Source organism: Mus caroli, chromosome 1 (genome assembly GCF_900094665.2).
Source record: "Mus caroli chromosome 1, CAROLI_EIJ_v1.1, whole genome shotgun sequence".
In the NCBI taxonomy this organism is placed as follows: domain Eukaryota; kingdom Metazoa; phylum Chordata; class Mammalia; order Rodentia; family Muridae; genus Mus; species Mus caroli.
Window position 1 is genome coordinate 153,397,336 of NC_034570.1, and position 13,663 is coordinate 153,410,998.

At 42.9% G+C, this 13,663-nt stretch overlaps 1 protein-coding gene across 2 annotated transcripts in view; it reads right to left on the reverse strand.

The window, feature by feature from the left end:
• The window catches only part of Fmo1 (flavin containing dimethylaniline monoxygenase 1), a 32,795-nt gene extending 22,711 nt beyond the window's left edge, over positions 1-10,084 (reverse strand). Inside the window, exons 1-2 of one of the 2 annotated variants that reach the window (XM_021157252.2) lie at positions 9,719-10,084; positions 2,599-2,736 (exon numbers count right to left, since the gene is read on the reverse strand). In XM_021157252.2, coding sequence (XP_021012911.1) covers positions 2,599-2,730 — 132 coding nt within the window. In that variant the 5' untranslated portion in view covers positions 2,731-2,736; positions 9,719-10,084. Of the gene's footprint in view, positions 1-2,598; positions 2,737-2,973; positions 3,169-9,718 lie in introns of those variants that run through there. The other variant, XM_029476887.1, reaches the window with a different exon arrangement.
• Positions 10,085-13,663: the final 3,579 nt, after the last annotated feature.

The window sequence follows — 13,663 nt, forward strand, 5'->3', positions numbered from 1 at the left end:
CTCCTGTGTGCTCTCTCTCCTGTGTGCTCTCTCCTGTGTGCTCTCTCCTGTGTGCTCTCTCTCCTGTGTGCTCTCTCTCCTGTGTGCTCCCTCTCCTGTTTGCTCTCTCTCCTGTGCTCTCTCCCCTGTGCTCCCTCCTGTGTGCTCTCTCCTGTGTGCTCCCTCTCCTGTGTGCTCTCTCCTGTGTGCTCCCTCTCCTGTGTGCTCTCTCTCCTGTGTGCCTTCTCCTGTGTGCTCTCTCTCCTGTGTGCTCTCTCTCCTGTGTGCTCTCTCCTGTGTGCTCCCTCTCCTGTGTGCTCTCTCTCCTGTGTGCTCTCTCTCCTGTGTGCTCTCTCTCCTGTGTGCTCTCCCTCCTGTGTGCTCTCTCCTGTGTGCTCCCTCTCCGGTCCTCTCTCTCCTGTGTGCTCTCTTCTGTGTGCTCTCTCCTGTGTGCTCTCTCCTCTGTGTCTTCTTCTGTGTGCTCTCCCTTTCCTCCAGTCTTTGGAGAAGAGTATACCTTATCTTTTTGTCTTCCCAGGACTAACCATGTCCTTGTGCCCACAATTGCACTCCCTTCTTTTTTTGTAAGGATGGTGTCTCAGCTTGGACTTGCATATTCAATCACTTCTTGCCATCAATCTATGGACTTTCAGTCTTCAGCCACAGTCATCTCTGGGCCTTCCTGTCATGCGTATGTTCAAACAGAACAACAACCAAGAATTTTCTAAATTTTGCTCTCCTGCTTTGCCATTGAAGCAGGCATTCACCTGCTTGCTTTCTGTCTGTCGCTCCTCTCAGATGCATTGCATGCACCAATATAGAACCTTTATATTTTCTGAGCATGTTATCTTCTGTTTATTGAACTCTTCTAGCACCCATCATGGGCTGTCCATTCTACATAACCTTTCTGGTTTCCAGCAGTGGCTGTAACCCTGCCCTCACCTACAGGGCTGTTTGTAATTTGTAAGATCATTAGTCTTTCTTCTGCCAATAGCTCTCCAGAGAAGCAGGGACGCCTTCTCATCTCTGTGTCTCCTACAGTGCTCTTTGTGTACCTGTTTGATCTGCTCACATTAGCTGGGCACAACTGGATGGAGACAGATTTCTCTGGATTTGGACATGAATGAATTTTAGGGTTAATAGTTACATGACTGTGACTCCAGTGAGCATTTTGGTCTGGCGTTTCGAGAAGCTAAGTACAGCTTTTGATCTTTGGACTCACTTTTTGTTTTGACTGAAATTTACCTTAGGCACATAACGGAATTTAATGCAACTTTTTTGTTTGTTTGTTTTGTTTCTTTTCCTGTGTCAGTTCTTAACGTCTGTGGATCAGATGCACTCATCTGGATTCCTATACTGAGGCTCACTGTAGAAAGCCAACTGTTTGATTAGTAATGCCTGCAGTGAAATGTGGAAGAGGAGTTTTAGCACATGCAAGGGGTCTGCCATCCTGTCAGAACAGATGCAGTTTGAATCACGAGGACCTGCGTGCTCCTTCCTAAGATCTCCCGTGGAAATTTTCTCTACATCAAAGATCACAGTCTGGTAGTCAAGCACCTTAAGATACTCATTTTTATGTGAGCCAGGCCTGCCTGCACTGGAGGACTCTGCCTAAACAGGCAACAGTAGCTTCTCTGAGGTTTTGCTCTCTACTTTAGAAAAAAAATTACTTTATTTCAGTTCCAAGTTCCTGGCTTCTATAAAGGGGGATTGTTTCCCAGGGTCTCTGAGGCCTGGCTGTCTGACACTTGCTCCTTTCCCCAGCTCCTGACAGCTTGCCTAAAGTTCGTGGGAAATGTTTTCTCCTTGAAACGGTGAAGAGAGAGGGCGGGGGGAGAACAACAACCAAAAATCAAAAAAACCAAAAAGCCTCTTTCCTGGCTGAGTGCTGGAACCCAAAGAACAGTTTCCCTTTTGGCTTTGCGGTTTCATTGGCACGCAGCACAGCTGCAGCAGGACTGCTGCGATCCCCACCAGGGCTCCTGGCCAGCCAAGGGTGGGCTTTCCAGACCCTGGACCAGTTCACACCATGACCCCACTGAGATTCCGGAGGCTCGCAGTCTCTACTGCGGCTTGTGCATGGTGTGGATGACCTTTGTTCAAACAGCAGGATCTTGGGTTGTGAGAATTCCTGCTGCTTCACCGAACCCCCGTGTCACGGTGTCCCAGCTGAAGCGGGGCCAGGAAACTATGTGACTAGAGGCAGCTCGGTTTTGTGAATAGAGGCTGAAATTCTCACTACAGCCTCTGTTCTATGCAGATCCCCGCTCTGGTCCTGCATCGTTACCCTGTGCTTTTCTGGTCAGTCCCAGGCATTGCTTTTTTTTTTTTCCTCTTCGCTTTGTGGGTTTCTCGTGTGTGTGTGTGTGTGTGTGTGTGTGTGTGTGTGTGTGGGCGGGGGGTGGATGGGTGGGTGTACTTCTTCTCCCAAGACAGTTATAAGGCAGTGGGCACCCCACCTAGAGCTCAGTCTCCGTTTCTCTTTGCTTTTCTGGGAGGGTCTTTAAGCCTTTTTACAATTCTGGGGTCCCCCTAACTATCTCTCCACTCAGCAGACCTTTCCAGTCTTTCTAGACTCTTCCCAATAGACAGATAAAAGTATGGGAATCGCCTACTTACCGTGAATCTCCAAAGTCCGCCCAGGTCACTGCTCCTCTCGAAACAGGTGGGCTCCAGCCCCTCTTCCAGGCAGCACTTGATGGAGGCCAGGCCGCTGACCCCAGCTCCCACAATTGCCACTCGCTTCACCATGTTTCTCTGCGGAGGGAAAACCGAGAGCAGCGTTTTATTCACAAAAGCCCCACCCAAGCCTTGGCTACTCAACAAACCAGGAAAAGAATTTGGGAGATTAAGGGATTTTCTCAGTTTGCGTCCTCTGTAGACTATCTGTGGTGTGTCAATGTGAGAAAGAAAACGTTCAGGTCATCGAGTTAACCCCTGAGCTGGGTTATGTCCCCACCCCTTGGCCAGAGCTGGCTCTCTCCGTTCACTCACTTGTGGTCTTTAACGCAATTGTAACTTCTGGCAGAGTGGCTGAAACCAGACCCTTCGGTGGGCAGAGTCTTGCATTCTGAACTGGCTTGCCTCCATCCTCCTCCAGGCTCCAACCCGGGAGCAGTCTGGAGCAGCAGACAGGAGAACAGGAGAGGGTGGCCTTGGAACACACACACGTACACATGCACACACTCTTCCACGCCCCCCACCCCCAAGAAATCACATTAAGGACACTCAGATTGGTTTGGGACGTCCCAGAAAACTACACAGCAGCTGGTAGGGTGGGGTTAGGACTATGAGCCAAGACACTTGTGGTCACCACAGGTGCCACAGCACTGCCTCCTGGGTTCTGTCCTGGCATCCTGCCAAGGCCGCAACAGCACTACTGGAATATAATTCACAACTAGTCACCGATGGAAGAGACAAGGTGGCTGCCAGGGAGGAATTAGAGTTGAAGGGCGGTCAGAGGAGATGTTTCTCCTCCTTCAGTCTGATGCGATTCACCTTTGTGAGCACATGGCACAGTCCTCATGTGTAGAGCTTTGAGGGTTTTCTGGCCATGTATTAATACCGTGGACTTTTAAGAACACCCTGTGTGCAAGCAACATAGCACAGTTGGGTAAACGACCATCTCTGTCAGTTAAAACTGTGTGATCTGAATTATGTAATTCTCAGGGCATTGTGAAAATGGAGAAAATCTTGTAGCTTCTTCCCAGTGTTTCCTGAGGATCAAATGAATTAACCTGTGTCATGTATCTGAGAATAGGTCCTGGTAGCACAGTAAATGCTCAATAATGTAAGCTTTTTCCAAAGCTGGTTTCTCCTTTTCTGAATTTCTGATTGAGAGCATACACATTCAGCACACACTAAATATTAGATGTTGTTTGCCAATGTTTCTGACATAAACTCTCTCTCTCTTAATTCTTTTTTTTTTTTTTTTTTTTTTTTTTTTGAGACAGGGTCTCACAAAGCCAAAGCCAGGTTGGTTTCAAACTCACTCTGTAGCCAAGGGTGACCTTGAACTTCTCATCCTTCTCCCTTCACCATCTGGAGTGCTGGGATTGCAGGCATCTACCATGATACTCTGTTTTTGTGGTCCTGGGCTTCATGTGTCCTAGGCATGCACTATATCACATGAGCCATAGCTCGTCCTATCCCTCAACTACAAGGACGTACCCAGTGACAATGTCTTCCTGAACATTTTCTATTTTCTTGTTTCCCACGTGATCTGTTCCCAGAGTTGAGTATGTTTCATTTGTATTTTTAGGACTGGAAACCCAAGAGAAGCAGTTCAGAAATGGGGGCTCAGGCTGCTGTACTCTCTGCTACACAAAGAGTGTGTTCTTCCTAGAGAAGCTCTGAGGAAATGATGTAATGGATACAGAATTGTTTTTATTTTATTTTATTTTTATTATTTATTAGTATTTTATTATATATTTAAATATGTTTATATATTAAATACATTTATGTATTATATATTTCTATATTATATACATCTATATATTAATACACTTATATATTATGGACATTTATAAATTGTTTATGTTATATATTAATTATATATTTATCATTTTATTATACATTATTTTGTTTATTTATTTTACATTTAATTTTGTTTTTAACTCACTTTACATCCCACTCACTGACCCCTCCTGGTCACCCCCTTCCACAATCCTTCCCTTACCCCCAACCCCCACTCCCCATCCACTTCTCTTCTGAGCTGGTGAGGGTCGCCTGGGTACTCCCTGGCACTTCAAGTCTCTGCAAGGTTAAGCACTTCCTCTCCCACTTAGGCCAGACAAGGCAACCCAGCTAGGAGAACATAACCTGTGTACAGGTAACAGCTTTTGGGATAATCCCCACTCCAGTTGTTCGGGACCCATGTGAAGACCAAGCTGCCCATCTGTTACACATGTGTGGGGAGGCCTAGGTCCAGCCTGTGTATGTTCTTTGGTTTTTAAAATTTATCTGGGAATTGAATAGCCAAAGGTGGGGTAGAAGCCCCTGACTGAGTTATATTCCATAACACAGAACTGTCTTCTTGAATCGTAAGTTCCCCTCTTCGGGTGTCTTAAAGGTGCTGTAAGATAGGTCACTTTCTATAGCAATTAGCTAGACATTGCCAGGGAAGGCTAGAAGATTCCTTTCAGAAGAGGCAAGGGTTAGACCACAATGAACACTATAGAATGGCACACTTACAGTTTCCCTCTTCCTGGATGCCAGAGGAGTACCTTGACCTTATGTTTAGAGTCAGAGCTGGAGCTTAGGTGCCTGGTCAGTATCTGTTTTGGGTCCCTGTTCTACTAGGAATCAGTGTGGTGACATGGAAAAATTGTTCATCTCTTTTGGGTCCCAGTTTCCTCATTGTGACACAGGGTATAATGTTGGTACCTTACCAGTCATTCGGTGAAGAATAACCTCTTGTTTTTTTTTTTTTTTGAAACAAAACAAAACAAAACAAAACAAAACAAAAACCGACCCTAGGGGAAAAAAAGAGAGCATTGCATATAAACGTTGACATTGAAAGCCGTGAGCTTGCTGGCTCTGGAGAGTGTTAGCAGGGCAGCCAGAAGCAATGCATGCTACCTTTTACTGTCTGGGAAGGGAGAAACCTTTTCTAATAACTGGATTAAGACAGAGAGGGAGGTAATTCCCCTGTGGATTTACTGAAACTAGAGAGGAGGTCAGCAGGGTGAGTGTGGCTGTCCCAGAGAAAGCTAGTTAGTAGGGGCTGGTCCTTCCTCGGTGACCCAAAGAATGCTTATTCAGCAGAGAGCAGCTGGTCAGCTTCCTGGCCTGGAGTGTTGTTTCAGGCACAGGCTTGCTGACAGAAGGAAAGAAGAATGTATCTATTCTATTGTTAATAGAAGTAGAGGAGAAGCTCAGACAGAGGCTCGCCTGAGAAACAAGTGGAGTCTTCAGACAAGGGATTAAAGTGTCCCAGGTTCACATTGCAAAAGAGCACATCACAGTGACTCTTACCTGGAGAGTTTGATACAGTAACGAGAACACCTGCTTTTCCCTCACAGAGAAAAAGGATTAGGATCAGGACTCGTGGTGCAATTGCAAAGGTTCACTATAAACATTCACCAATATTTCAAACTCTGAGACTCACTTTACCTAGGTCTAGATCACAAAGTTTTGGAGACAGTCTGGGTAGATGAAAAGTTCATGCAGAGAGTGCATCGGATGCCATTAAGAATCCTAGAGGTAGATTTTGGAGATCATTCTCCAATTAATTCAGGCATCAAACACCCACCGAGGGACTTTGTTGATAATCCTGGTATGCTGCTTTCTATTGAACCTTTGTTTAGAGCAGTGAGTTGGGTGGGAAAGTCAAACTTGAAAAGGAAGAATTTCAATTATTTTTGTTTACACACCAAGATATTTTATCTCTAAATTGGAGTAAGAGCTGGAAAGGGGAAATGTTTTAGGTTGCTTTAGGTTTTGAGGGGTCACTAGGACATCAGCAGTCAGAGGAGGAGAGGCAACAGGCCCAGAGCCAGGGAATAGCTCTGGGGTGGCAGTGGTTCTGTGAGGCATATGTAGCTGCCCAACTACATGGTGAGCTCAACTCTCTCTTTATTCCTAGGGAAGCTACAGTATGCACGCACCCAAGGGCACACTACATTTTATTATTGATTAAGTTGGTCGTTTCTGTGGGTCTTCTTCCTACACAAGGCCATGCTTTCCCAAAGTAGGATACTTTCTTTGATGTATGTGTGTGTGTGTTCCTAGTATGATGTTTGTGTTATAATAGTGTTGAATAAATATTTGGTAATGGGTTGATTTCTTGTTGGGTAGAATGAAACCATCATCTTGCATGCTTTTCAATAATAATAAAAAACCATAACAGAGCAAATTTGTATTGGAGGTTAATATCCTGAGTCGTATGCTGATGCCTCATAACCGCCTTTTATCAACTATGCAGTATGTGGAACACCTCCCTCCACCAGTCTGCCACTGTGACCCAGTGTGAGCCAGACTCACTTGGACACTTCTGAGCAACACATTTCCTTGGGAGCTTTGTTTCAGTATTGATGGTGTTGCAAGTTAGTGACGTGGGTTTGGATTTCAGTGCTGAATAATTATCAGTAGAGCAGATAATTTATGTCTTTGTCTCCATTTCCTCTTCCCTAATATGAAGCTAGAGGTATACCTGACCTCAGGTATTGTATAAATCACCCTGTCAATGTACAAGCAGCACTGAGAGTAGCTCTCAGGCCCTGAGAGAAAGTAATTTGTGTCAAATATACCTGTTGTCATATGCCTGTAATTCTAGCACTGGTGGGTAACCAAGACATTTTTTTTTAAAAAAAATGGAAATAGCTTACTAATGCTACTAATTATTGTGGAGTTATTTTATTTTACATCTTGACGCAAAATTAGCATTTAAAGTATTATTACTTTTTAGAACTTTCAAAAAAAGACCAATTATTATTTGGAAGTTTTAAAAGAAAAAAATATTATTATTATGAAGAAAGCATTGTCAAGGTTAAGAGAGTACGGAAGATATCAAGTCATACATTAAGAAACCACAGCGAGCAACCCTATAGGTGGAACAACAATATGAACTAACCAGTACCCCCCTGGAGCTCATGTCTCTAGGTGCATATGTATCAGAAGATGGCCTAGTTGGCCATCAGTGGAATGAGAGACCTATTGGTTGTGCAAACTTTGTATGCCTCAGTACAGGGGAACACCAGGGCCAAGAAGTGGGAGTGGGTGGGTGGGAGAGTGGGTGGGGGAGCATGTGGGGAACTTTTGGGATAGCATTGGAAATGTAAATGAAATAAATACCTAATTAAAAAAAAAGTAAAGAATGGGGGAAAAAAAAGAAACCACAGCGAGCTTGCTAAGGTTGGTGTTATAGAGGGAATAGGAACTTAACAAAAATAATAAAACAATTAAACCACACCGATTTCCAAATGAGTTGGGAAATCACGCTTGGTTGCACAAAAATTGCTAATGTTTAACGACAGGGTCATAAATGACTGTTTTCCTATGGATTTTGTACTGTCTCCTCCACATCAATGACAGAAAACACAAATAATTAAACAAGGTCAGATTGAGCATGCCCCTCCATTATTGAGATACTATGTGGGCATAGGGGGGGGAATCTCATTTCCAAAGACAGAGGGGCCTTGAGTTATTTAAGAGTGTCAGAGAGCACAGTGATATTCAGTGTTTTGAACCGTAGTTTATGGTAGCTCAGATATAAGTATTTTTTTATTGGTTATTTTATTTACATTTCAAATGTTATCCCCCTTCCCAGTTTCCCCTCTGCAAACCCCCTATCCACTCCTCCTCCCCTCTGCTTCTATGAGGGTGCCCCCGCCCCACCAACCCACTCCCACCTCACCTCCGTAGCATTAGACAGGGTGTCATACTATATCTCAGACTGGTCTGGACTTACAACGTAACCCAGGCTGGCCTTGAGCTTCTGCCAATCCCCCAAGTCAACCTTCAGAGTGCTGGGATACTGGCATGAGCCTGGAGCATGTCATAGTTTTAACGTGAGAAAGGGCTATGTTCCATTCAATAACCGCCCCCCCCAGGTCCTCCCCATGCAGTTTTATGAAGCAGGGGCTCAACAGCTTCTATGATAAAAAGTGGGAAAGTGTTCTATGAGGAACAACACACGAAGAGGTCCTGTCTTTAGCTGATCCTAAGATCTGAGAATCTACAGCGCTCAGCCGCCCCATAAATCCACACTGAGTGTGATTATGAGTGAAATAAAAATGACTTTTCTTTCAATTTCTTTATAATCTGTACAACCACCTACAATGGTTAGAACATAAGCACAAATTTGTTTGGGCTTGACTACTTAATAGGAACTTTGGTCTGGGGTTAATGTGAAGGAATTGCTGACATGCAAATCATCACTTTAAACCTGGGAAGTTTGGGAACCTCTAATCCAAGGCTTACCTTTTGAGTGTGTTTTAAATTGACTTGGAGACCTTCTTGTTTTTGTTTTTGTTTTTTTTTCAGGAGATTATCCTCTAACTGAGCTCAGCATTGGATCGGTTAACCAGTATGACTCACTTACACGTTCACTAGGAAGGCATCTTTATCCACACAGGCAGATACCCCCACATTCTTCTTTAGTGAGTGCCAATATCTCAGAATACTGATAGGCATAGACTGCCCTATAAGAGCATATCCCTAAATGAATTGTGTCAGTTCAAGTGTTAGCACTTGTAGTAGATTCAGATGGACAATTGGGACCTGGGCTGGAACAAGAGTATGTTCTGAGATTCATAACCTCTTAACAGCAGACACTTACTTTCTCAAGCCTAATCCTAAGCCAGCCACCACGTTACACATGCTGCCTCTTACAAGGTTATAACAAGTTCCCTAAGAGAGTAAAGACTCTAAGAAAACAACTGGACATTGAGACCCACATTTCCTATGCTTACATAAAATATATGGAATTAAACTGTAGAAGTGACTCTCAAAGCCTTCATCTGGATACTTGTGGATTGAAGATTAGCAGATAAGATCTATAAATAGTACAAAAATCAAGAAACTTGATTCATAGGCACAGAATAGAGCAGGAAACACAGAAACAGAAAATTGGTGATGTGCAAACCTAAGTTAGTCAACTTTTTAGAAAGGCTTGCTTTTTGTTTCAGTTAATGTAACATACCGATATGTGGTAGATATACCTTACAAACCATTAACTCATATCGTGCTAGAGGCTGCTGAGGAAAGCACGTAATAACTCATCCAGCAGAGGACTTACCAGTCAATACAGAAGTTTAGTAATCTGACTTTATGTTCCCGTGACAAGGTCTCGAGTTCTGTTCCTTACTTTGGAGCAAGAGATGGTTGAAAAATTCCTCCAGGGTCACTCTCGGAGGGAGCTGTGTTCTGTTGAGACGATTCCTCTCAGATGTACAATAAGAAAAACAGGAAAACCTCAGCTCCACCTTCTTCACCCAGAGGAATCGGAGATTTTTATGGGGTTACTGACTCTAAGTAGCTGTAATTGCTCATTCCAGTGGCCCTGACACAATTAGGATTCCAGAGCTAGAAACAATCAAAATAGTCTATGTGAGCCAGTGTCTGGGAGTTCCCTGCACACAGGATGAGCCTGGTCTAAGAGATAAGAAATGTTACGAAAAAAATTGGAACCCAAGGTTAGCTGTTGTTTGTATGTTCAATTGATTACTTGCAACAGTGGTATGCTGAGAGACAGACTGCCTGGTGATATGTACTTAAAACTCATCCTTCTGTTTGCAAACTATAAATTAAATTGGGTACTCATAATGATATCTTTCATTTCACTCTTCCCAGGGCTAAGGATAAAATTAACAGCTGCTACATAAATTCACAATCATATTAACAGATGCTACATCAAACTTGCATTTTAAGACTTTTGGTCCATTTCTCATTTAGAGAAAATTACTATTTTAAAATACATATATTACTCACGTTATTAAACACATTTTAAAGCTCATTTAACTGTAGATGATTGTCCAGGTGCTCGGGAAATGCAAGACAGATGTGTGAGAAGTACACAGCCTTCGAAGTCACGAGTCCTGGCTTCTAATGTGTTCACTAGCTTTTTTTTTTTATCAAAATAATCTTTGAAAAAAATGTTTGATTTTGCTCAACTCTAGCTTCCTCAATTAAAAATAGGTAATTCAATGGCTTCCTCAAATAGTTATTGTGGAGTTAGATGAGGTAGTCTATGTGAGAAGGTCATGTGCGTAGGAAACTCTGGTGCGTGAGGGGGTTGATAGTGTTATGCATTGCTCAACTATTATTTTATCATTGATCCTCAGTATTGAAGGGGTTCCTACAGGCCTGAAAAGAAAACTCCAAGAGACACCGGTGGGCTGAGACAGTAAAAGGCTCTTGACAGGCTAAATATTTTCTTAACCATTTCAGCACAGCCTGTAACTTCACTTCTGGAGGATGCTAGAGAACATCAAACATTCCGTTTATTTGTTCAGCTCAGCTCTGATCTTGCTGACTCATTAAGCACTTGGCAAGTCGACAACATTGCTAGCTGTGAGTTCTTAGTTCAAGTTACCCTCCTGAAGCTCTGAGGATGGTAGTCATTGAAGGATTCAAAACTTAAATTTGACCAAAAGGTAAGCCTTCAGGACGACTGTTAGCTCAGATGTCCCTTTGAATGTGACCTTCAGTCAGAAGCATCTTAAGAGTTAGGGCTAGGTTATTGTCCAAAGTTTAGTATTCAAATTCAAATTACATTGGTGTGTACATGGAGAACACTGAAGGTGTCACTTGGCCCAGGTGGAGACAAACTGCACATAAGGGAGATTAGGCTACTGAGTGATCATAAACATGATCATTTTACTATATTCATTTCCATACTTGGCCAGAGACTTTTATTAATTATTAAATGAATGAGGCATCTGACCTTCACTGGTAGTTTCCATTCTGGCTGCTTTTAGGGATCAATATTAGTCACCTATAGTTAAGGATACAGGATGAAAAAAGGCCTCTAGCCTGTTAGTCAAGTGAGCCACATTGGTAGCCAATAAATTCTCTTTAGTGCCTCGGACTGGACTCAGTTGGTTCTTCAACCCATGGGGAACCAGGATACTAGTACAGGTGAGCAAGAAGTTGGCAAAAAGTGATAAACAAACATTGGCACAGAGAGAGTGCTGTATCTGAATGTAATGTCTCAAAGTGAGCATCAGACTTATATTACAGAAGAAAACAAAGAAGTTAAGTGACACATCAGCCAACGTACATTGAAGTTATCTGACACAAAACAGAAAAATGCATACATAAAGACTGGCAGGAACCAGGCAGAGTTTACAACTGAGGTACTATCAGCCCTATCTAAAGTCAGCTATTGATAGGATCCAGGTGAAAGGGCTAATATGCCCAGGTGCAATTCTGGTTTATTGAATAATCCAGCACCAGGGTGTTTCCACTCTTGCTAACCTTTTCATGAATAATACAATACTCTAGTTCCTCCTTAAACCATAACCCTCCTTGTTCCTAGACCATTGTAAATTCCTGCATATGGGAGTGACTCGGCTGTAATTCTAAGTTTACTTTGTTGAACTAGCCCTGATATTTTTAGTTCTTATCCAGTAAAATACTGGAAGAAAGCATGCAAGATCCTCCACATTATCGCAGGGACAAATCTGGTTATGGGGCACCAGAGACTCTTCAGGAGACAAGTTTCTGTGAAACTTTTTGCCTCGGGACTGCAGCTAAGCTTTTGGACTTGCCACTCAGACTTCACTGGAGTGGGTGTGGACTTTAGGAAATAGTATAGATCTGCACTATATGGCTCCCTAGTGGTTGGTTGGAAACATGGTTAGTCTGCTCAAATAACTGAGAGCCAAAGTAAGCAACATGTCCTTTCTGGGCCAGAATCATAAGTAGACAGAACAAGCTCTTCATTTTCAGCCCAACAACCATCCACTTTCAAGAAGGATGTTCTTCTGCCTTGGATAGGCCAGTAAGAAGTGCCAAAAGGTCCCCAGTGTCTAAGAAAAATTCTGTTTTAGTTCCAAGTATTGCTATTTGGTGATGAATGCTCTGTGCCCAGCCAGCACTAAGCAAAGAACTAGAAGGCTGTTTGCTGAATCTTTCATTCTATCTCAAAATCATCTCCATTTAAAAATTCACTTTTAGTTTTAATCAGTATGTGTGAATGTGCACATGTGATTGCAGGTGCCTGCAGAACCTGGAAGAGGACATGCAGTCCCTGGAGCTGGAGTTACAGGAGGTTGTGAGTTATCTTATGTGGGTGTTGGGAACTGGATTCAGGTCTGCTGCAAGGTCAGTACTTGCTTTCGACTGCTGAGCCATTTCTCCAGTCCCATCGTCTTAAATCTCCTTTTCTTCTCCCACTTTGATTCGTTCTTAAAGCCATATAATTTTAGAGCTGAAAAGCTACATGGGGTTAGTTTTAGCCCTACTTATAAATTATACCCTTTTCCTTTCATGCCATGCCAAAAAAACAAAAACAAAAACAAAAAAACAAAAAACCCAGCAACAAAAACAACAAACCAAACCAACCAAACAAACAAACAAAAACAACCCCCAAAGGTTAAAATGTATGCAGATTTCCAGTCCTCAATTCCTTTACATAAAGTACTTTTCTTGGCTGTGTTTCATTAAGAAAGCAAACATCTTTAATAGGAGCCAGTTCTCCCAGGCACATTCTCTTACACGTTGATGTTATTCTTTTTATCTGTGAGAACATGTCTGTTGAAAGAAGGCACTGGAGGAAGATAGAGGGGGAGCCCCAAGGCTATTCAATGCCAGTTTAAATGTGTCTCTGCTAGAGTTAAAGAAATTTATGAGCTGCCCAGTGTGTGTTCTAGGATTTGAACTCAGGTCCTCTGATAGAGCAGTAAGTCCTCTTAAAGAACGATCAATATCCCCACCCTGGATATACACTGTTGTTTGTTTCTTAAGTAAAAAAGAAGGCTGGATGTATAGCTCGGCATTCAAGAGCTTGCCTTATAATGCATTAAACTTAAAATGTTGTCATCTGAGTTTTCTTTGGCTGTGTAGGTATCACCACATATAGTATAGTGCCTGACACATAGAAGTGTTTACTGAATGTCAAATGGATGAATGGATTGCTCTTGCTTGTGGGGGGTGTGTAGGCTTTTCTATGATGTCATGAGTTTAAGTTGGTCTCTCTGTGAGAAATAGACCCCTTTAAGAAACCTGCCTAAGTTTAGAC